A 21385-nucleotide genomic window follows, 5' to 3' on the forward strand; every position below is an offset into this window, starting at 1 on the left:
TAAATAAAACTTAAAACCCTGGCCCTGAAATATTGTATAATATTTCTTTGGTGAAGAAACGTTCGAGTTATTTAAAACTTGCTCTAACCAGAGCCCTCTCGCTTGCAGTAGCGCGCGACCGCCGATTCTACTTGTGAAACAAGCGCGTCACGCAGTACGCGTAGACACATGGCTATGTGAAATTTAAAACATACGATCACAAACAGTTTACTGTTTATGTAAAAACTTGCTCCAACCAGAGCCCTTTCGCTTGCAGTAGCGCGCGACCGCCGATTCTACTTGTGAAACAAGCGCGTCACGCAGTACGCGTATACACATGGCTATAGCTATGTGAATGTAAAAACCATAACCAAAGGACTTGCTTTTGTTGTTATTGTGCAATGCAATGTACGCAATGTACGCAATGTACTACTAGACTAGTATAGACTGGGCGCGGCCGCGCGCCGCTAATAATGATTTGTAGATTTATAACCTACCACCCAGCAAACCCTACCAGCTGGGATATACCTCCAAAAGTAAAATAAATAGAACCTTCCGGTTTTCAGCAAAATTTCCGTCTCGTAAATTTTAAGTTATAGGAGCCAAATTTAGGACAATTTAAATTTTGAATTAAACCGAAAAGTTTGATTTTGGGCTTGGTTGACGATGTCAACCCATTGAGATCGTTGCTTTGCGAAGCAGAGCAACGATCGACGATGCGATCGACGATGCGATCGACGATGCGATCGACGATGCGATCGACGATGCGATCGACGATGCGATCGACGATGCGATCGACGATGCGATCGACGATGCTATCGACGATGCGATCGACTATGCGATCGACGATGCGAAGCAAGAATGCTAATTCGCGCGGCGCGTCGAAGCGGCGAAGTCCTCCAAATTTTGGGCTTAATAAAAGATCGTAGCTTTTAAACTTTGCAAAGTAATGTCGTTGTCTTTACTACTAGGCTAAATGCAGCGTGCGAAAGCTGGTGAACTTGATGTGACGCGCGAGGACAAACGTGCTGTTGAAAATCGATCACCTCTAGCGAGCCCGGTAGGTGGTAAGGTTTTCTGGGCAGGACTTGTAGGTTTACAACCTACCAGGACGCGCGCCGAGTTGGACTCGTCGACGGTCCTGATATTTGGAACAAATATTTTAAGAGTATCACCCGTTAAATAATGCTTCTCGCAACCTTTTTGTAGCGCGATGCACTACTGGGCCACACCGCGCATTAAATAATTTTTCTAGCACTACACTTACTGGGCCGCGCTCAGCCTGTCATTCCGCCTAATCTCTACATTAAAGCCTGGGGTCCTCAGGTAAGCACTATACTTATATTGCATGCATGGTATGGGCCTTGCCGAGCTGCAAAGGATTGACATCGTAAATAGTAATTAGTATATAATATGATTAATTATATTAACATGATCAATGATCACGTCATGCAGATCAACAATTGACAATGAATGACGACAAAATAATAATTCTTATAACGACAATGAGCTTATCTGTTATCTGAATAATAAAACTATAACTATTAATATAAATATAAATGAAAAAGACGGCTAAAAATCCAAAAGATCGTTGATTTTCGAGGATTCCATTTCTAACTAAAAGAAATTGGCTCGCACTGAAAATACTATTTCATTTACTATATCAAATAGTATTTTTAATTTACTATATCAAACCCAAATGTTTCAGATCTAAAATAAAAGTTTAAAATACTGATAGTGAATATTTAATATACATAATGGTCAAAGCTCAGACTCTGAAATCAATACAAACATTCCACAGAAAATATCAACAGTGCCTTGAAAAATCCGAGTCAAACTCAAGCAGTTCAAGTCAGCTCTTCTGATCTTCAATTGCTGTATGTAAAATTTTGCAGTTTCTCAGCAGATATGCCAGCTTCACTGAGTTGAACCGTCGCTCATAGCCATGACCTCACAAAGGCTAAGCGGTAGCCCTGTGTTTAGAGTAACTCCGATCCTGGTCCCGTACTCACCTGCTTTCACTGGTATGTTATACCACCATACTCCTGAGAAAAGTGGTAATAAGAACTATTCACGATTCATGTCAAACTCTAAAGTCCAAACTACGGACCATTGTCCAGTACAGAGCCTGGCACGCTATAATTATATTCTGGACCCAAATACGAAATAAAATCGGACCTGTTTTTTGTCAAAAATGTTAAAATATTTTCGGGTGATACTTTGAAGTGGGGAGTTGTACGTATTATCGTGAATCTTATGACCGCGCCTAGGTTATACTTATGTAAAATTGTGACACCATCTGTCACTGCAGCTCTATTTAAAATTGTTTTTATAATTTCGCGGTAAAAATAAAAAAGAATTGAACGAACCTGGAGTATATTTGATAGTGTGGACGTGTCTGTCGTCTATAAAAACCTGAGCTTCGTTTAGCCTCTCAGCGCATTCTCCTCTGTCAATACGTTAATTAATTATCTTAGACGTAATATATATTGATACGGCTGGTAAAATAATTTAATTAACTAAAGAACTAGTACCTACCAAATATCTAGCAAACGGCTAAGACGGAAATAACAATTCTACGGACAACAACACCAAACTTGTCGTCACGGTAGAGTTTGACTCGCACAACTAGAAACTACCTGTTGAGAATGTTGATCTCGTTGATAAGATATTTTGCCCCCAGCTCCACGAACCACCATGCCCTTTTTCCGTCTGTATTACTGTCCGTGTGGGTTGTGTGACCTCTGTAACAATTATAAGTAGGTTATCAGAGTATTAAACATAGTTAATCTTACTAATAGTTAATAATAACACCCATCTTTTCAGCGATAAATCTTGTATCGCTTCAGTTTTCGAGTTGTAAGGAGAAACGAAAATCGTGAAAATTACAACTTACAAGTTAAAAAGATTGTGCTCGACCCCATCGACTGCTCTGTTCGGATCCCCGCCGTGAGCTACCGAAGACTGAAAGCAGGGCTTCTTAAGGGCCACATTAGTCAGTTGGGGACCTGCAATGAGGGATGAAGAATCAGAATACAAATATAAGAGGGTTGTGGGTCATTTAGCGTGATAGCTTCAGTATCTCAACTTGGAATCGGATTGGGGTAGACTTAATTATGCTACACGAAATGAGCGATATGAGCTCAGAACAATACAGATAGGCCTGATCGATGATTAAAATCGGGCTAATTTTATAACAACGTGAAAGTCATCTATGAACGATCTACTGACAAAGGATGATTTCCGGAGTTGGACGGAATATTTCCAAGTTGGTTCTCCTAATCCTATCTTAACCAAATTGTAACAATTAATGTTATCTTTATGATATAATTTGAGAGCTATATTTTGATTCACGATGTCAATCCTTCGCATCTCGCCGATCTGCATACGGTGGTTGCGAGAAAATGCGCGGCGCGACCCAGTAGTGCATCGCGCTACAAAGCTATATCAAGTGTTTCAACCAATTAGGAAATACTTGTACTTGATCCTTTGCGGTTTCGTATCATTTTTATGTGCTTCTGTGTAGTAATTTATTTAACACAAGCCTTCTTTATTTTATTTCTTTGTCGTGTCATCAAATATTAATGGAGCATCACCTCACACTACACACTATAACTATAAGTATAACACATTTTTTTTAATCAAGACACTTATTTTACTTCGGTGTATTCCGACAGCCACATTGTTACACAAATGCAACCAGCCAATTACAGGAAGCCGAAGGATTTATTTCGCCAGTGACGGTTAAGGTAGTGTGTACCATACTTTCTTCACCCGAGACTTTGCTGCAATGTGCAGCTCCTCATTTAACCCTCACACCCGATTTCTCGAGTATTCGGCTGAGTAGACCGGGGGGCTGCATAGACCACTCAGGATCCTTAGCTGAACGTCAACGACGCTCACCCCACGACCAGGCAGACAGTGGGATTCGAACTCGCAACCTTACGATTTGCAAAGATGGCGTTCTAACCAACTGCGCTGCCTGGCCGTTAAATCAATCTCGATCAAGCTTTTTATAACACATTACACTAGATAAAAAGTTAAGCTGCAATGACTCGGGATTCCAGTATTAGATATTTGGAAGTCGTTGCGTGATGCGTCCGAATAGCAATATATTCGGGAAGCTAATGTAATTAAATAAACTATAATATATGTAATTAGTTAGTACAGCTTCAATCTAAGATACCTTTTGCTCCAGTACCGAAAACTTCAACTTGTGCGAGGGAAAGAGGTGCTTTAGTGGCAATAAGACACACTGTGACACTGTTCGTGTTGTAATCGTGAACTGGGAACTCATACATCTGCTGTCCTGTGAAAACACAACTTTCAAATTATAAATATTATCGTTGGCTCATGGAAAGATATTGAGGGACATTTAAGCGATCTCACTAATTTAAGAACACATTATCGTTATGAAGACAGTTTTTAACAATAAAATGTTCGCGCGTTTTCAATTTCTTACCTTGGACAAGCTTTACTTGACCGATGTATTTCTTGTGAACATAAACATGCGCATTATTCAGTCTCTCCGAACACTCGATCCTGTTCCAAACCTTTATAGAGTTCACCTTATACCAGGCTCCAAGGTTTACGTGCCACCATGCTAGTCCCTTGTCTTGGTTCGGATCCGTGTGAGTAACTCCTTTACTGAGGATTAATGATTATTTAAATCCGTTGTATTTCTTACAACTTTTGGTTCTGTGCTTGTAATCTTGCCCAATTAAAAGTAAGCAATTAATTTCGTTCGTGATATTCAATCCAACACTCACTTATTGTAAACTCCGTTCGTGTTCCCGTCCACCGCTCTTTTGGGATCTCCACCGCACGCTACTGAAGACTGGTATACGTGAGGACTGTGTAGTGCTAGATTCTTCAAACTTCCTGCGAAAATTAAGGCAATTACGAAATCAACTTCCAAACATAATACTTTTTTGCTACCAAACTTTTAGCTGTTATAGAACTGTTTGCTATATTTTTTCCATTTCCTTCGATTTAATTTGACTACGTTTCATTTTTCGATCGGTGGTTAACTTTTGACAAATTTTAAAAACCTGTTCCAGAAGAAATAAAACATACCCTTAACAATGCTTTAATCAAAGAATCTTACCGCCGAATACCGAATTCTATAACCAATAAAATTTGAAAAACATGTTTTTATCATCGTGAAAACAATCTCACAAGTCGCCATATTCAAATGTCCAGCTTCTGTCCACATTTGAGCTCATCACTATCTCGTTATTCTCCATAGCAAGATGATCCTCCCAACCCATCGGGATGAGTTTGGATATCCCACAATTTCGAGGCCTCATAGCGTTCTCATTATCCTCGAATTTGAAGTCTGCTTTAGATTGGACCATGTCCGGAGTGAAGGGATGTCCTATGTTGTTAATTATCTGCCGAGCGTTCCACCGGAAACGTTTCACTGCAGCCTTGCTGTCATCAGTGAATGTTACCAAGTTCTTGCGCTCCGCCAGAAGTTGTTCAAGTTTACTTGACTCAATAGTCCAATCACCGGACAGGCCAATGTTGAACTGCTGAGTGGGGGAAGTAGGGTCGTACTTGCTCCCTCCTAGGTAGGTCTTACCTTTGGCTGCTTCAACTAGATCGAAGGAATTTCCACTTTCGTCGTTGTAGAGATTGCAGTTTGTCAGGGACCAGGTTCCAAATATGTCGATATCATTGAGTCCACCTAGTATGCGTTCCATCTTGTTGTCCACCAAGTGGTAACTGGGGTATTGGAAGGAAATGAACCTACCATAGCTGGTAAAGAACGGAGATGCTTGTTCCTTTGAGTCCACCGCTGTTAATTTCTTCTTTTTCTCCTTGATCATAATGTATTTCCCCAACTCCTCATGCTTTAGGTATATTACCATCTGTACCTTCCTGAATGCAGCTTGATCTCCAATTGAACCCGGTCCAAAGTTGGAGACAAGTTCAAAGGCACCAGAGGACAGTGCAACGACTCCCTTGCAAGCTGCACCGAGGAAAGCGCACTTGTTCTTCGCAGTACCCACATTCTTCCTGTTAGCGTTTGTAATCCCATACCTCTCACCATCTACAAACTTCAGCTCTTTTCCGCTCACTCCACCCTCTACAGGAGTGTAGTAGGCATTCGCTCTGTCATAGTCGTAGAAAATCCTTGGGAAGTATGCTTTCTTAATGATCGCATCACTGCACTTGGATCCCTTGGTTGTAAGCCAACTCCCGTCGTTAAACTCACCCCAGCTGCTCCCATAACTCTCTTGCAGTAGCCACTTGTCCTTGGTGTATCCGATGATGGAGTTAGCGTGGGCACAGCCATTAGAGCACCGCTCACCAGGTTCCACGCTCTTCTTACTGAAGCACGTTGTAACTGGACCATCTTGTAGTGCCTCCATGAGCTGGGCTTCAGTTTCGGCGTTTCCTGTTCCGGCAACAATAACGAACTGATCATGAAGGGTATTATTGAAACTGGCAGGATGTCTAGCACCGCATTTAGCAAAACAAGCCGACTTCCCCTCTCCTTCTCCGACACATTGCTTCTTTGTAAAAGGCACCTCATCTTCGGGCACAATGACACCATTCTGTTTTACTTGAGTTGTAACAGAGTAGGGTTGAACTCCCACACAGGGTCTCCCAGCACAGTTCATGAAGTTCTGGATAGAGTAAGGGATGTGATTCTCCGATACAAGCGCTATCCTAGCTTCTAGAGTCTGAGTACCAGACACCCAGCCACAGGCCGGACACGAGCCCTGGTTCACAGATTTATGCATGATACCCTTCTCCCTCAGATCTAATTCCTCTGGCAGAGCCTTTGTGCTATCAGGGTCTACCATGGCATCTGGCTCTTCTTCAAATTCTTCCTCCAGTTCAGGCTCTTCGTAGAGGTCCGTGTCATCCGTAATACTTAAAGGGTCAGTAGTGGTAAGATTGATCACACCCAGGATCACAACTACGAGCCTCATCTTTTTGTCCTAGGTGCTGTCGAGGAGTTGATGGAACGAACTGCTAAATGAAAGTTTTTCAAAATATCAGTGTTGTGTAATAACTAAGTCAGTAAGTCAGTTAATGATGCACATTGCTCGTGTATATTTGGTTATCTGTGACCTAGTTAAGCACTAAATTCAAGGGCAAGGTTCGAATTGTGACTTTCACCGATGTGAATGTCAAAACAAAGATCAATGAATAAAGAATCTGTTTTAACAGTGGATGATAAATTGGAGAATTATGGACGAAAAATCGGACAATGAATATTTTGAGGCCATAGATATGGATTATGGTGATAAATAAAGGCAATTAGCATTAAGCAAGATACTTCATCTCACTGTATGTCCATGCTTTAAACGAAATTAGAGTTATAGGAGCGTATTTGAGGACAAGACATCGCTGAGATGATAACTACCAACTATAACTACTACTGCAAGGGTCACCTTTAAGTATGAAGCTGTTTACTGTTAATTACTTAATTACTGGCGCTCCATTTCTAAAGTTCTAATTACTGTTTAATCTATCATGGTCATGGGTTATTTGTCAATGTCTCATTTAAAACCCAACAAGTGAAGTTCATTGTACTTAATTTAACATCGTAGCACAATTAATGGGTACAACTAACAGTGATAGATCGTTGTTTATGTTGATAAATACTAATGATAATAATTATGGGATAAATTTTCTACCCTAGGCTTATCATAAATTGAAGGGCCTAACAATTCATTAAAAATGTCAGAAAGGTGATAAACTGTCCTAAGGACATGATGGTGCGATAAGAGTTGGAATATCTTAAACGGTTATAAATTGGTTCGTCACTACTTGGGTGGATAATTATTAATTATGGATGGTAATGTGGCACCTTCTTCATCCAAACATCTCGTACAAGATGCTTGTGGCATTATATTATAATTATTACCTTACTCGGGAATATTATGACTGGGATAAAGTGGTGGGTTTTGGAAAATTCCGCCAATTTCCCGGTCATTAATTTTTCCAGTCATAAATTAACCCGCTATAAGATTCCCGAGTAAGGTAAACTAATAGTAATATATTTTGATGCTTGGTGGGTTTTGGAAAATTCCGCCATATTTTTCCCGGTCATTAATTTTCCCAGTCATAAATTAACCCGCTATAATATTCCCGAGTAAGGTACCATTTTTATCAAGTCATTAACTAATTTCTAATCATCAGCTTCTTATTAAGAGAGTTGATAACTGTTCTGTTGACTTTTGTACTAATGTTTGGGTGGACACAGAATTAGATTCAAGAAACTCTTATTAAATTTAAATTAATGAAAAGAAATAAAACCAGATTCAAATTTCCACCCTTTAACGACAAATTAATGACCGATTTGAAAATTATACTCAGTCCATCTATTTGGGGGATCACATGGTTAAAAAATAAGTGTTCGGTATTTCTTTTCAAGTATATCAATATGAACGATTTTTTGCACTATCAACTTTCAAGTCAATTTTGATGGTCTGAAGCTGCCGTTTTATTAGTCCACAGTCGGAGTTTACAGTACGTCAGTTGAGAGCGGCAACTGCCCGTCATTTTAACACATTGGATGTCTTACGAGCATGTTAACAACTAATTTAGGAGTTTAGGAGGAGCTAAAACACACAGTTGTTGGTTAACAAAGCTATACCCATAGATTAATAAACAAAAAAGATAGCTGTGTCACAATTTCTAAATAGCAGTAGATATAAGAATGTAGAGATGTGCAGTTCCTCACGCCCTTTAGCAATAATCATCAGCAGGAACAGAATATCTGCTTTCAACCGAAACTTACCACTGGAAGTAGAACTAGAAGCCGAACCATCAATCTTCCACAAAATTGGAGCAGACATATCTGACGTCACGTCCACCCAGTAGGACCCACCTTTCCTTTGAATTCTGGAGACCAAGTACGTGTCTTTCGAGCGACCCTGAGACTTCTTAAACCTGTACCCGATCCCTCCTGCCACACTCACAGTCTCTATACTCCAACACTCGTCATCAGCATTGTGGGGAGTTTTGTGAACCAGAGCCCTTGCGTCTCCATTAGATTGGTTGTTGCTGTGCACTACCAGCATCTTGCCACTACCAGCACCGTAAATGGAGACTATTGATATAATGTTGTACCAAAACTGCTGCTTTCTTTTAGTATGATTAGAAGTTTTAGCTGCCATCGGATATTTGTTCAAAGATATCATTAAAAATGGAATTTGATATTTTAAAATACCAGATTTAGACTTGATGTTGAAGCAGTGTTGACCGTTGTGTTGTATAGGGATGATCTCCCAGCGAGCACTATCATCATTGAGATCGGTATGTACCCAGCGGGAGTGACCGTTTCTCTCATCATTTGCAGTCAGGGAGTAACCAGAGGCAGGCCCATCCAACATTTTGATATGGTACCCATGATTAGGAACTGGAGTGAAACCTGAGACTGGATACAGCACATCAAAAACTTGTTCATGATAAGCGAGAACGAGAAATAACAAGAATTTGTGGTTCTGGCATTAATTGAGAAACAAGGATAGTAAGGAAATGGGAACAAACAAGTTGAAGACAAAAAATATTGATATCAAAAAGAAACAGAGCAAAAACAATTCTTTTTCTTCATCATATTAATAACACGTCAATAGATGTGGATTCTGGTGGAGAGGCGAGGCATATTTTTTGACACGTGATGACGTGATAGCCATTATCACGTGCTAAAAATATGCATGTAAAGAACTGTATCTCACCCAGTATATTCAGGATATCAGATTCTTTATTTTGTGAGATGTTTGGATAGTTAATTCGATTTCAAACTTTAAACAAGAAAACAAGTTATAATTATAAATGATGAATTTTCGTTTCGAATACAAAAAATTACCCGACTAGTTTTATCAACATTTTAGATAGTTGTGAGTTTTCTTTCAGATATGAGAAGAAAAGGTAGGTTAGATGTTACAATAACCAACCTTAAATGGAAAAGAGAGGATAGCTTTTTTTTCGATTGGCACCCTAAAATGATTTCAATCCTAACAAGGACATAAGAAGTAGTAACTAAGAAGTAGTAACTAAGAGGTAGTAACTAAGAGGTAACAACTAAGATGTAGTAACTAAGGGGTAGTAACTAAGAGGTAGTAACTAAGAGGTAGCAACTAAGAAGTAGCAACTAAGAGGTATAGTAGTAAATAGTATAATACATTAGTAAATAAAAGGTAGTATATTTATTTACTAACCAGAAGATGCAGCACTAGCAGATGGCTTTGTAACTGTAAAGTGTTCCCATGCATCGGCCTTGCTCCTGTTACACTCCAGTTTCCCGTTCCCTTGGGCTGACAAGTATTTCCCGTGGTATGACTTGAGAGTGAACTTGTTCTTGTCAATCCAGCCAACGGTGAAGTACTCCCAGCCTTGGGCCTTGTCCCTGTTCCATTGCAGGGAGTGGTTCTGCTGAACTGAGGGTTACAGTTTAAGTGGATTAATCACGTGGGTACCTATCACAGAACATGTTGAAAAGATGTTTTTATCGTTGAGGTCTTTTTTAAAGTCTAATTTTTAAGGTCTTATTTAAATAATGTTTTTATTGCTGAGGAAAATATCAGAACAAAGTGAAACTCACTTGAAAGATATTTCCCATGTTTAGATTTGAGAGCCACAGTGTTGGCCTTTATCTCCACAACTTCTATAGTCTCATCTCCACCCAGGGATTTTGAACTGCACGTGGCACTTGAGTTTGGTGCTCCAATGAAGGTGCCATGGTGACTCTTTATACCCAGCTTCCCTTTCAGTGCTCCTCCTGAACTAGCTGGAGCTGAAAGAAATTGAGGGTGAATTCTTGAAACTAATAGTCACAACACACTCAGTATTTATTCAGTCACGTGATAACTCAACTAGTAACCAAACAAATGACTAAACCATCTAATCGCGTTTAACACGCTCTACAGCCCTAATTCTTTACCCATATCTTCTTTCTGTCTAACCCATACAAGGGCTCCTTTAGACTTTTAGACAAATGGTTCTTCACAGTCATTTGTTACTCTCCCTTGTCGCCACTTTGGTCCTGTGTACATGGACAATGTACATTGGTGTACACTGTACAACGTACAATGTACAATGTACAATGTACAATGTACAATGTACAATATACAATGTACAATGTACACCTACTGGTTCTTAGGTTTTGGACGTGTTTTTACAACCTCTTGGCTTCAGATCCGTACGGCGTTATTTGAATCTTTGGTTATTAAAATGTGTCCTGTCAGATTGATGTTGTCTCTTTGCTTCTCTAGTAAAGACAAATCTACGTATTACAACACAAATGAGTTGTCCTGATTTCCAAGATAGTGCTCAACTAATAATATAATAAAAATAATAAACGGTTTGGGTAGTCTCTAACTTTACTATCAAGTAGCAGTTAGCGATATCATTTATACCTCAACAAGATTCAACTAGTTTAACTAAGTCTTGTTTTTTTATTGCAAGGCTTGTGTTTAGCGCGTTTATTGTGGAACTTTCTGGGTACAATATTTTGTTAACATTTTTGTATTCTTTCATACTCAGGTCTTAATGAAAATTATATGAAGAATATTCCACAGAAATGAAATGGTACAGTTTCAGAAATAAACCTTAAAGCACAGTTTTAATTACGACCTTGCGAGTAAAAGATATTTTTTCTGAAGCGATTGATGATCTTAGTTTACATGAAATATATTTTGATAAGCGCCTAAAATAAAAAATGTATACCTTGTTTTTTGGGTGCCGCTGCTGGTGGTGGTGTTGGTTTAGGTGCAGCTGGTGGTGGTGTTGTCGATTTCGGTGCAGCAGGTTTCGGGGGTGGCTTCACTGGTTTGAAACCTCCTCTAGTATCTGAAATAAAAGTAATGTTTTAGAATGAACCGACCGTCAAAAGAAGAATTCGTTAATCGTTAGACAGAAACCTTACAAATAGATTAAACCAGACTTAAAGAACATGAATCAATCCCTCCAATTTGGCTACATCTCTCCAACGGACAGTCACCTAGAAACCAAATAACATCAATCTCTACAGGTATTCGACTCTACGGTAAAGCGTTAAGAGGAAAACAAGGCGAACACTTTGCACATTTCTTACTTAGTCATTCTGCGAATTTGCGCTCCTCCCTTTAATCATCTTCACCATCTCTATTCCTTACTTTAAATCTGCGCTCCACTCCCTTAATCATCTTTACCATCTCTATTCGTACTCTAAATCTGCGCTCCACTCCCTAAATCATCTTTACCATTTCTATTCCTAACTCTAAATCTGCGCTCCACTCTCTTAATCATCTTTACCATCTCTATTCCTTACTCTAAATCTGCGCTCCACTCCCTTAATCATCTTAACCATCTCTATTCTTACTCTAAATCTGCGCTCCACCCCTTTAATCATCTTTACAATCTCTATAATACTTACTCTAAATCTGCGCTCCACTCCCTTAATAATCTTTACAATCTCTATACTTACTCTAAATCTGCGCTCCACCCCTTTAATCATCTTTACCATAATCTATTCTTACTCTAAACCTTGAGCGGGAACTACTGGTTATCAAATATTCATGTATTCTCCTCTCTCGCAGATCAAAGGTGGGCATATTGTGAACTATTAAGTATTACGTTAGGAGCTAGTGCTCTCTAGCGTAAAGAGGTAAAGGTGCCGGTCACCTCTCACTATTTTTAAACTCACATTATTGTTGAGCATTATTTCGCTTGAGGCTTACATTTGCTTGAGGATAGAAGCCTTAATAACAGTTTCTGAAGAACCCCTGATGTTAGACACAAGGTCTGAGGTCACGATTTGGTCTAAATTTAGCCAGGAATTTGTCATAATGAGGCCAGGAATTGCCGAGATTTGGCGTGGAACCAAACAGGTCTGTAGGCCGGAGGGGTTTCTCTTTTTCCAGGTTTTAGTTTGCCATGATAGACATATTTAATTGCAGCGATTAAAGTTTCGATTTACAACATATCTTTATGTATTCACAGTATTTATTTATTAGTGAAGGATAATAATTTTCTGACGTTTTTTCTAACCCAAGCTTCGACTCAGATCAGGACTTGATTAATTAATTTTGCTCCTAAAACAAGATATATAACATAATGGTGTGAATATCCTGAATAATTTTAACGATACATAGTGTTCAGTGTTGTAAGTACGTAATACGTATAAGTGTGCTCCAACAAATAACCTGACCAAGTATATGCGTAGCTGCTGACAGTTGGTGCTTGCACCTGACCTACCACACTTACTTTGCTCTCAGTTTGTTTAGTGTTGGTGCTTGCACCTGACCTACCACACTTACTGTGCTCTCAGTTTGTTTAGTGTCCACTACTGTTGCACCTGACCTACCACACTTACTGTGCTCTCAGTTTGTTCAGTGTCCACTACTGTTGCACCTGACCTACCACACTTACTGTGCTCTCAGTTTGTTTAGTGTCCACTACTGTTGCACCTGACCTACCACACTTACTGTGCTCTCAGTTTGTTTAGTGTCCACTACTGTTGCACCTGACCTACCACACTTACTGTGCTCTCAGTTTGTTTAGTGTCCACTACTGTTGCATCTGACCTACCACACTTACTGTGCTCTCAGTTTGTTTAGTGTCCACTACTGTTGCACCTGACCTACCACACTTACTGTGCTCTCAGTTTGTTTAGTGTTGGTGCTTGCACCTGACCTACCACACTTACTGTGCTCTCAGTTTGTTTAGTGTCCACTACTGTTGCACCTGACCTACCACACTTACTGTGCTCTCAGTTTGTTTAGTGTTGGTGCTTGCACCTGACCTACCACACTTACTGTGCTCTCAGTTTGTTTAGTCTCCACTACTGTTGCACCTGACCTACCACACTTACTGTGCTCTCAGTTTGTTTAGTGTCCACCACTGTTGCACCTGACCTACCACACTTGCTGTGCTCTCAGTTTGTTTAGTGTCCACTACTGTTGCACCTGACCTACCACACTTACTGTGCTCTCAGTTTGTTTAGTGTCCACTACTGTTGCACCTGACCTACCACACTTACTGTGCTCTCAGTTTGTTTAGTGTCCACTACTGGACTTATCTTGCTGTTTTTATTTCTCATTTAAGAGTTTACCACGGAAAAGTAGCATGAGTTCAGCTTTGACTCAAGTTCAATCAATCCAGCAGTTCACATTATCTGACTTTACTGTGTTAATAAGGTATTCAGTAGTGTTACATTTTTTACATTTTGTAGATTCCAGGAGATGATGTGATATCTTTATTTACAACGTTTTCAGTACTATATTGTTTTATTTTTGGAGGATAGCTGCATTACATTATAACCTCTTTTGTGTATGGCTGATAAACATAATAGTATCAGACTGAAGAGTACGTCTGGTTGGACCGGATTTTCTAAAAACCAGTAGTTCGAACCAGATTTTTCATTGTGTAGAGACAACCCGGCCACAAAAATAGACAACAGTTCCTAGATTGTTGTTTACAAGGTTACTCTCTATCAACTTCCTGAATATTTGTAAGATTTGCAAGGCTTTGGCTGAAACCCTGAGAAAGGACTCAAACCAACAAGCTGTAACATTATAAGCCCTACAAAAATGTTGACTTCTATAAGGGGTGCAAATTCCCGAAATGGAAGTTAAACGGAACCATGCCCTGAGCCGCCGACACCCCTTTGTTACCTTGTTAAAACTTCGATTGTTAACAGATCTCCAGACTATTGGTAACGTAATCGGAACGTTTATAGTTCAAGACTTAAGAGCCAAGACATTGTTAAAGAGACAACGTAAATTTTGTGGTAATTTTTATTGGTTTACAATTTCAATTACTCAGAAGTTGGGAGAAATTAGTGTTACTTTTGCTCTTTTTTAGCATCCATTCATTTTATTGTTGCTGACAGTTGTACCGGATACCTGCAAATGCAATGTCATATGGCAGATACCTCCCGTAACGGCGAAACCCTAGAAATTCTTTCTTTACTTTTATAATAACACACCAACTAATAAAAGGCTCGTAACTCGTGTGCTCAGCTCTCCGGTTTTGTTTAACTTATTGATGTAGTTTTTGTATTTACAAAATGTATTATGAATTTCTCATGCCAGTAATGAGTCTTGAATAAGTTTCGCTTTAAAGCTTCAACACCTGATGGTTCAAGTTGTAAATATACGCACCGCATCTAGAGGGGTTCGGTCTTCATCAGAACTTTGCATAATTTGACATATGGACAGAGCTTTTGATGATGTTGCGGTGATAAGGTTCTGATGGGCAATTCTACTGTTGATGAAGATTCGCACGACTGTGTTACCCGTGTGAGCAGCTTCTTTACAAAGAAGCTGCTGAGAGGAAGTTGCAGGGATTTGATTTCAGATCAATTACCAGAGACTGTCGAAATAGTTATTTTTATCAAACAAGTATCTCACCATCCCAACTGTAGAATCTTTTCTTGTCTCTTGCAACCATTGCTTTTGTTTGTATGGTCGATTGCCTCAAAAGAGTGACTTAATTTATAATTAAAGAATTAAGCTAAAGATTTTCAATATAGAACCATTCCGTGATCAAGCTAACATAAACCCGCTAATTAACTAATCTAGCACAAGGTCTGATGCACACATAGGGTCTAATAAGCGACCTTCAGCTCCAGGATGGCGACAGATCTTCTCCCCGCAGACTTGATCTACATATCAACAGAGCAGTACATCACCTCAACCTTTCCTCCTTTCAATAACACGACCAACATGACAAGCTCCAACATGACAAGCTCCAACATGACAAGCACTACTGGTACCTATCTCATGACAGGTACCTTCACCACATCATGGGTCAGCTTCTCCAGTGGCATTCCTCACGTAATACTTGGTGCTAACGGTGATCCTCTCCGGGTCTCCTCTGGAGCTGATATCTTTATTGGAGTAATCCTGGTGACGTGTCTTCTGTTTGGCGTTCCCTCTAATATCATGTCGCTCATCTACTTTGCTTTCAAGCAGAAGAGCGAGGGGTTGTTGTTGGTGCTTTATGTAACGATCAGCTGTACGGATATCTGTATCTGTATGTTCATCTGCCTGTTACCATGCTACTTTTCAATGGGAGGAAAGCTACACTCTTCAAAAGCATCGCGTAAGTATTTTTAAAATCTCGACTATTTATGCTATTGTGGTGCTTTGCAACGCAATATTAAAAGGGTTCTACCCACGATTAAATGATTTGTCGATTTGGTATTGTTTTCCTTTTTAAAAGATGTTCTGTTGGCTTATAACAAACAGGAGCTGAAAGCCCTATAATTTCAGAATGTGTGAAACATGGGAGTATCTCTACAACATTCTCTCCTACTTCTCAATGTTCCTGGTCATGCTCCTCAGTGTCACCCGGACCATAGCTATCATCGAGCCTTTCCGCAAGATAAACACATCCTCTATCTACTATATCATAGCTGGTTATGGAGCATTCTTGTTAGTTCCTAACATTCTGTTGAAGATCTTCTTCGAGACAACCTGGTACATCAAGGAGCTGGGTTACTGCACGTCCTCCTCCGACCATGGAAGGGCCTATGCGGTGCTGCAAAACTTGTTTCTGGTCATCCAGGTAGCCTTGCCGTCTGTTATAATCTTTTTAAGTTTCACCTTGTCGGTTGATAGACTGCTCAGACGTCCGAAACCGCAGATGGGAGCATGGCGGATTAGGCAAAGGGTTTCAGTGACCATATCCATGTTTACCGCTCTATTCCTTTTCTGGAACCTCCCCTTCTTCACCAACATGTGCCTTATGTTGATTATACAGGCAATGCCAAATGGAATGTACCCAGAACCCTTCTTCACCTCCATGTTCATGGGATCGTACTCGTGGATGATAGGCAAGGTACTGTTTGTAGTTCTCAATGCTACCTGTAATCCTATCCTCTACATGTGCAGGATGAAAGGATTTGCTATCTGGATAGGACTACGTAATGAGAAGACAAACGAGGGTAAAATTAAAAACAATTTCAAGTATCTAATGCCGATGACACAGGCACTGACCTTTAACCCAGCCATACAAAATGTCAGGTCAGCCTCAAGGCGCATTATTTCCTTCAAACAACCACCAAGAAATCATTGAAAATACGCATTATCTCGACTAAATGAACCCGATATCCTTGAAGGGGTGTCTTTCAGGAATTCAAACTGCTTGAAGAGCATCAATAAAAAAAGGATAATTTGCATTTGAATATCTGGGAGAGAGAAAGGATCCTGTAGCATGACCTAAATCCTCGATAACATGCATCAAGTTTTCTACAACAGTAAAACAAGTGCGTTAACCAGTACATACCAACATTAAGCTTATTAGCAATCTCCAACAAAAGTGCATTTGCTTGAGCCGCTATCCTCCCTTCATCGTCCTCCAAACCTCTGAAGTCAGTCCAGAGTTTACCCGCTGTGATAACCCCCAGCCAGCCGCTGGCCCGGTATTGGCCTCCGTCTTTAGACTGTTCTTGTACCATGCAGGGTACTATCTGTGGTGAAGTGGGTTGTGTTAGCATGTTAGCATGTTAGCATGTTAGCATGTTAGCATGTTAGCATGTTAGCATGTTAGCATGTTAGCATGTTAGCATGTTAGCATGTTAGCATGTTAGCATGTTAACGTGCCTGTAGCTCATCAGAACATTATCAACAATTTGGACGACATGGTGCACCTTGGCTAGATTTCAGTGCACACAGCAACTATAAGTGAAGTTATAAAATATAAAATATTCGCTTGCTGTTTCGATGGTCATTGAAAATATTTCAAAATTATTTGACAAAAACTGTTTCTTTAGTTTGTGTAAATAGTGTGAGGACTCGAACTACTCTATGAATTGTACTTATCAGTATTAACTGTCACATATAGAAGTTCAACCCAAAATTTGTATTTGATAACTTGCTGACAGGTAGCTTTGAGGCTCGTCAAAAACTTAACTTTTAATTGCAGAAAAACTTAAAAGTGGTCTCCGATCTGAAGCAAGATTGAGTAGATTTGGCCGGCCACTTACGATGAATTGAAACTACAAAATACGCAAGTATTTACTAAAACTAAAACTCATAAACATCGAGACCAAATAACAGGAAGAATACAAAAAAGACTGGGCTAAACCTGAACTTTGCGATCTTTAGCGTAGTTGAGTTCTAGTTCACAAGACTCAGAGGCCTCGTAGTCTTCCGTCATAAAGGGACAAATCATCGACGCACCCTCTACTCCCTTAGCCATAGCAGCGTTAATATTACCTGGTAGGTAATCATCTTTAACCTCACGGTTAGTAAAACATGCTTCAAATTGTTCACTACAATTATTGGAACAGGTAAATATTGTAAATTTTGATAAAATAAATACACTTTTAGGGCATATCATACTTAATATGAGAAATGGGAATATCACGAATTCTGAACCATGACATTTATACCCTAGATAAGTATAAACTAACCTGAAACTACCCTAAATAAGTCAAAACTAACCTGAAACTCCCCCCTTTATGTCCATCCAAACAGGGATCCCTATACTCTCAATATACTCGTATGTTGTCCGTACTACGTCCTGAACTCCCCAGTTATAGGACAGCATAATGTGCTTTTCTCCCAACTGAAGTGTCGTAATGATAAATATGTTTGTATAATTAATGTTTGTATAATTGATTTTGTTATTACTCGGCAAAGGAATAGGGTCGTATCCAAACCAAGGTTAATGTAATTTAAATGACATACGCGATATCAAATAAATTAGTGTTAGGAAAGGGTTTATGTTTCTTGTGAGCCATTAAATCTGCAATCAACATATCTTTCAGAGTTACGGAGAATAATAATTTCATATTGTTATTAAGAACCGTACAAAAACTAACATCACGTCTTATTCATACTTTCATATTGTCTTGGAACAAATTAGACATCATCCCAAATATTCAATGATGTTATATTGAAGTATTAAGCTAAAATTGTATCAACAGAAATTTAGTTTATGTTGAGCGCAGTATTATTTAGAATGTCAAATTTTCGAATACTACACTGTAGTAACTACAGTTAACAGTCAACACTATAATCAACTAATCAGTTGAACTTGTATGAGTTGAACTTGCATCTATTGAAGCGTGGCTATACTTTGTTGACAACATTCCATTGACACTTTTACAACAATTATCAGCTTAAAACTTGGTCAAACACAAGTGTTTTTAAAATTATCAAATTCGTAAAATGAGGCTTATTATGAAGTTATGATTATAGATTATATAAAGTTATTGGTATGGAAGCAAATACAGTTGACGTGATTTGACTGAGAGTGATATCTATTAATATCCAAATTAAATCCTCGCCGATCGTGAAATTTTAACATCAAATATCCTTGCCAAGGCCTTAAAAATACGCCATCCTGGTATTGGAATTACAATTGTCAGCCGCGTTCGTGCGTGTGTGATGACTGATGCAATGGTATAATGCACGTGCAATAATTGTTTTCGTGCAGTTTTGTTGTTGACACTGACTAACACTGCACCTTGCCAACTCTCTAGTAGAGAGTTGAGTTGTAAGTAGTGATCACGATTTGACCTAGTAGACTGTAGAGAATAGTGTGATAAAGAGGTTTATCTTTATTCAGTGGGTAATTATAACAGGAGCTTCTCCATCCATGATCTGAGATAATCTACCATCTAACTTATACAATCAATCTTTTCTAATAATTTACTTCTTATTTACAATTTTATAATACGTTTTAATTAATTTACTCTAACGTAAATTTTTCTTACATCCGAAATATACCTATATATCACCTTGAATACCTTATGAGACATATTTAAATTGTACGAAAGTTGGGGGGTTCTTCGAAAAAAACGCCATAATTTCGGACTTAAATTTAGGTCACCATCATTATTTTCCCCAAATTATTTTTCACACATTTTCCTTAATTATGACTTTATCGATTTACTATCAACTTGTCAATATAGTAAGTTATAGATATAATTCATCAAACAATTAATGAACACTAGTATTCGATAATGAATTGCATTGCTTTAAAAATGATTTTGGACACGTTCCATTAAAAATAAGCAAGCTCTGTCACTGCTTTATTGGCCACGCGGCGGTGAAATTTCGGGAGTAGTGGAAGATAATAAATACTGTCTGTCTCCTATACCCTCTGTAGGATCATAAGTTAAGTTAAGGCTAACTTTCAAAGGCTCCGGAAAAAATTGTTTACAAGATGAAACAGCTGATCAAAGAAGATCTTTGTATTTCATTTTCTCAAATATTGGGTTTCATTTTTGTAAAATAAGGAGATTAAAAATATCCCCAGATACCATGATTTAATCTGGGGTACGAAATGTGGTGGTTTTTGGTAAAACTTCCCATATTTTCGTTCCCAAATCATTTATGTCACCGGAATTATAATGTCGAACATAAATATGTCTCGTAAGGTATGCTATTTCGTTTTACAATAGACAAGAGTCTATAAACTTATGAAAGTGCAGCCAGGACACAATTTTTATTGTATAACTATTGCCTGGTATGAATTTACGTTTATTTTACGGTATAAAATAATAAATAAATATTAATAAACTTAATAACTGTAAGTTTGAATTAATTCACTGCCCGTTTTGATTTCAACCTCAGATGACGAAGAATCAAATGGCGTGATTTGAGAATCAGTGCCCTACGATTATGATATTTTGTGCGGATTATACGAAAATATTATTTGGAAAAATTACCAACGTGAATTTCGGTCACATAAAAACGTTAGGTATGATCATATTACAATTGGGAGGGAGGAAGCGAAGTACTTGAAGTCTGGTACTAGTTCATACTTTTAACAGTTGATAAAAACAGTTTACTCACCTTTTCAACCAGTTCGGCTATGATTTCCGGTGTAAGACTCATGTTGGTCCTGAGTAGAAAGTTCATTAAAATTATGACCAAATAAAACGATACATAGAATGTTCATAATGTATGTTGGTATCTCGGTACACACAGAAATTATTCAAACAAACTGTAACATGCAATCAATTAAAAATATACATCCTTAAATACTCATTCGTATTTATTTCATCGTTAATGATTCATGATTCATCTACTATAATGATTGAACTGGTTTCCCAGAATTTATTTGAATCATCAAAATCCAAATAACACAACAAACCATACAAAATCTAGAAGGCAACGAATAGAAACATAATGTTATGAAAACTATAAACTAAGAGTAACCAAATTGAGATGGGTATTTAAAGATAGCTCTTTTAACCTAAACAATAATAGCGTGTAACCTGAACAAAAGAACAAACAACCGATAATTGCACTATGACTAAGAAGCTGATTAAGCATTCCAACGGGGCCTGTTGTATGTAGCAGCAATACACAGCCACAAGCACCCACAAGCAGACAAACACAAGCAGCCACAAGAGGAAGCTTGTAGCTCCCCGACAACAGCTATACACTATACAATAAAGTGTGGGCTTCAGAGTACGATATACGGGACATCAATAAATTCA

The 21385-nt window shown here is 38.7% G+C and overlaps 1 protein-coding gene across 3 annotated transcripts; it reads right to left on the minus strand.

Annotated features, from left to right (window-relative positions):
- Positions 1 to 1376: 1376 nt before the first annotated feature.
- Positions 1377 to 20780, minus strand: LOC134812224 (uncharacterized). Of its 3 annotated transcripts, XM_063819487.1 has the most exons (15): positions 20736 to 20780; positions 18375 to 18498; positions 18016 to 18146; positions 17215 to 17398; positions 11671 to 11793; positions 10547 to 10738; positions 10164 to 10382; positions 8741 to 9379; positions 4749 to 4860; positions 4442 to 4626; positions 4166 to 4288; positions 2876 to 2987; positions 2619 to 2723; positions 2349 to 2428; positions 1455 to 2024 (listed from the first exon to the last, which is right to left on the minus strand). In XM_063819487.1, exons 1-15 carry the CDS (start codon positions 20775 to 20777, stop codon positions 1897 to 1899), a joined length of 2499 nt encoding a protein of 832 aa, XP_063675557.1. In that variant the 5' UTR covers positions 20778 to 20780; the 3' UTR covers positions 1455 to 1896. The 3 variants fall into 3 exon arrangements, with proteins under 3 accessions (XP_063675559.1, XP_063675557.1, XP_063675560.1); XM_063819489.1 differs by lacking the exon at positions 8741 to 9379 and having other exon boundaries at positions 1377 to 2024; XM_063819490.1 differs by lacking the exons at positions 2349 to 2428; positions 8741 to 9379 and having other exon boundaries at positions 1466 to 2024.
- Positions 20781 to 21385: the final 605 nt, after the last annotated feature.

This window comes from Bolinopsis microptera, chromosome 3 (genome assembly GCF_026151205.1).
Source record: "Bolinopsis microptera isolate Bmic1 chromosome 3, MBARI_Bmic_1.0, whole genome shotgun sequence".
Classification (NCBI taxonomy): domain Eukaryota; kingdom Metazoa; phylum Ctenophora; class Tentaculata; order Lobata; family Bolinopsidae; genus Bolinopsis; species Bolinopsis microptera.

Bases quoted from the DNA above. Each gene is read 5' to 3' on its own strand.
- LOC134812224 (XM_063819487.1), bottom strand. From the start codon at position 20,777: ATGAGTCTTACACCGGAAATCATAGCCGAACTGGTTGAAAAG. The intron at 18,147-18,374 runs GTTAGTTTTGAC...ATTACCTACCAG, and splicing joins CATAAAGGGGGGAGTTTCAG to GTAATATTAACGCTGCTATG. The intron at 4,289-4,441 runs GTAAGAAATTGA...GTGTTTTCACAG, and splicing joins TCAAGTAAAGCTTGTCCAAG to GACAGCAGATGTATGAGTTC.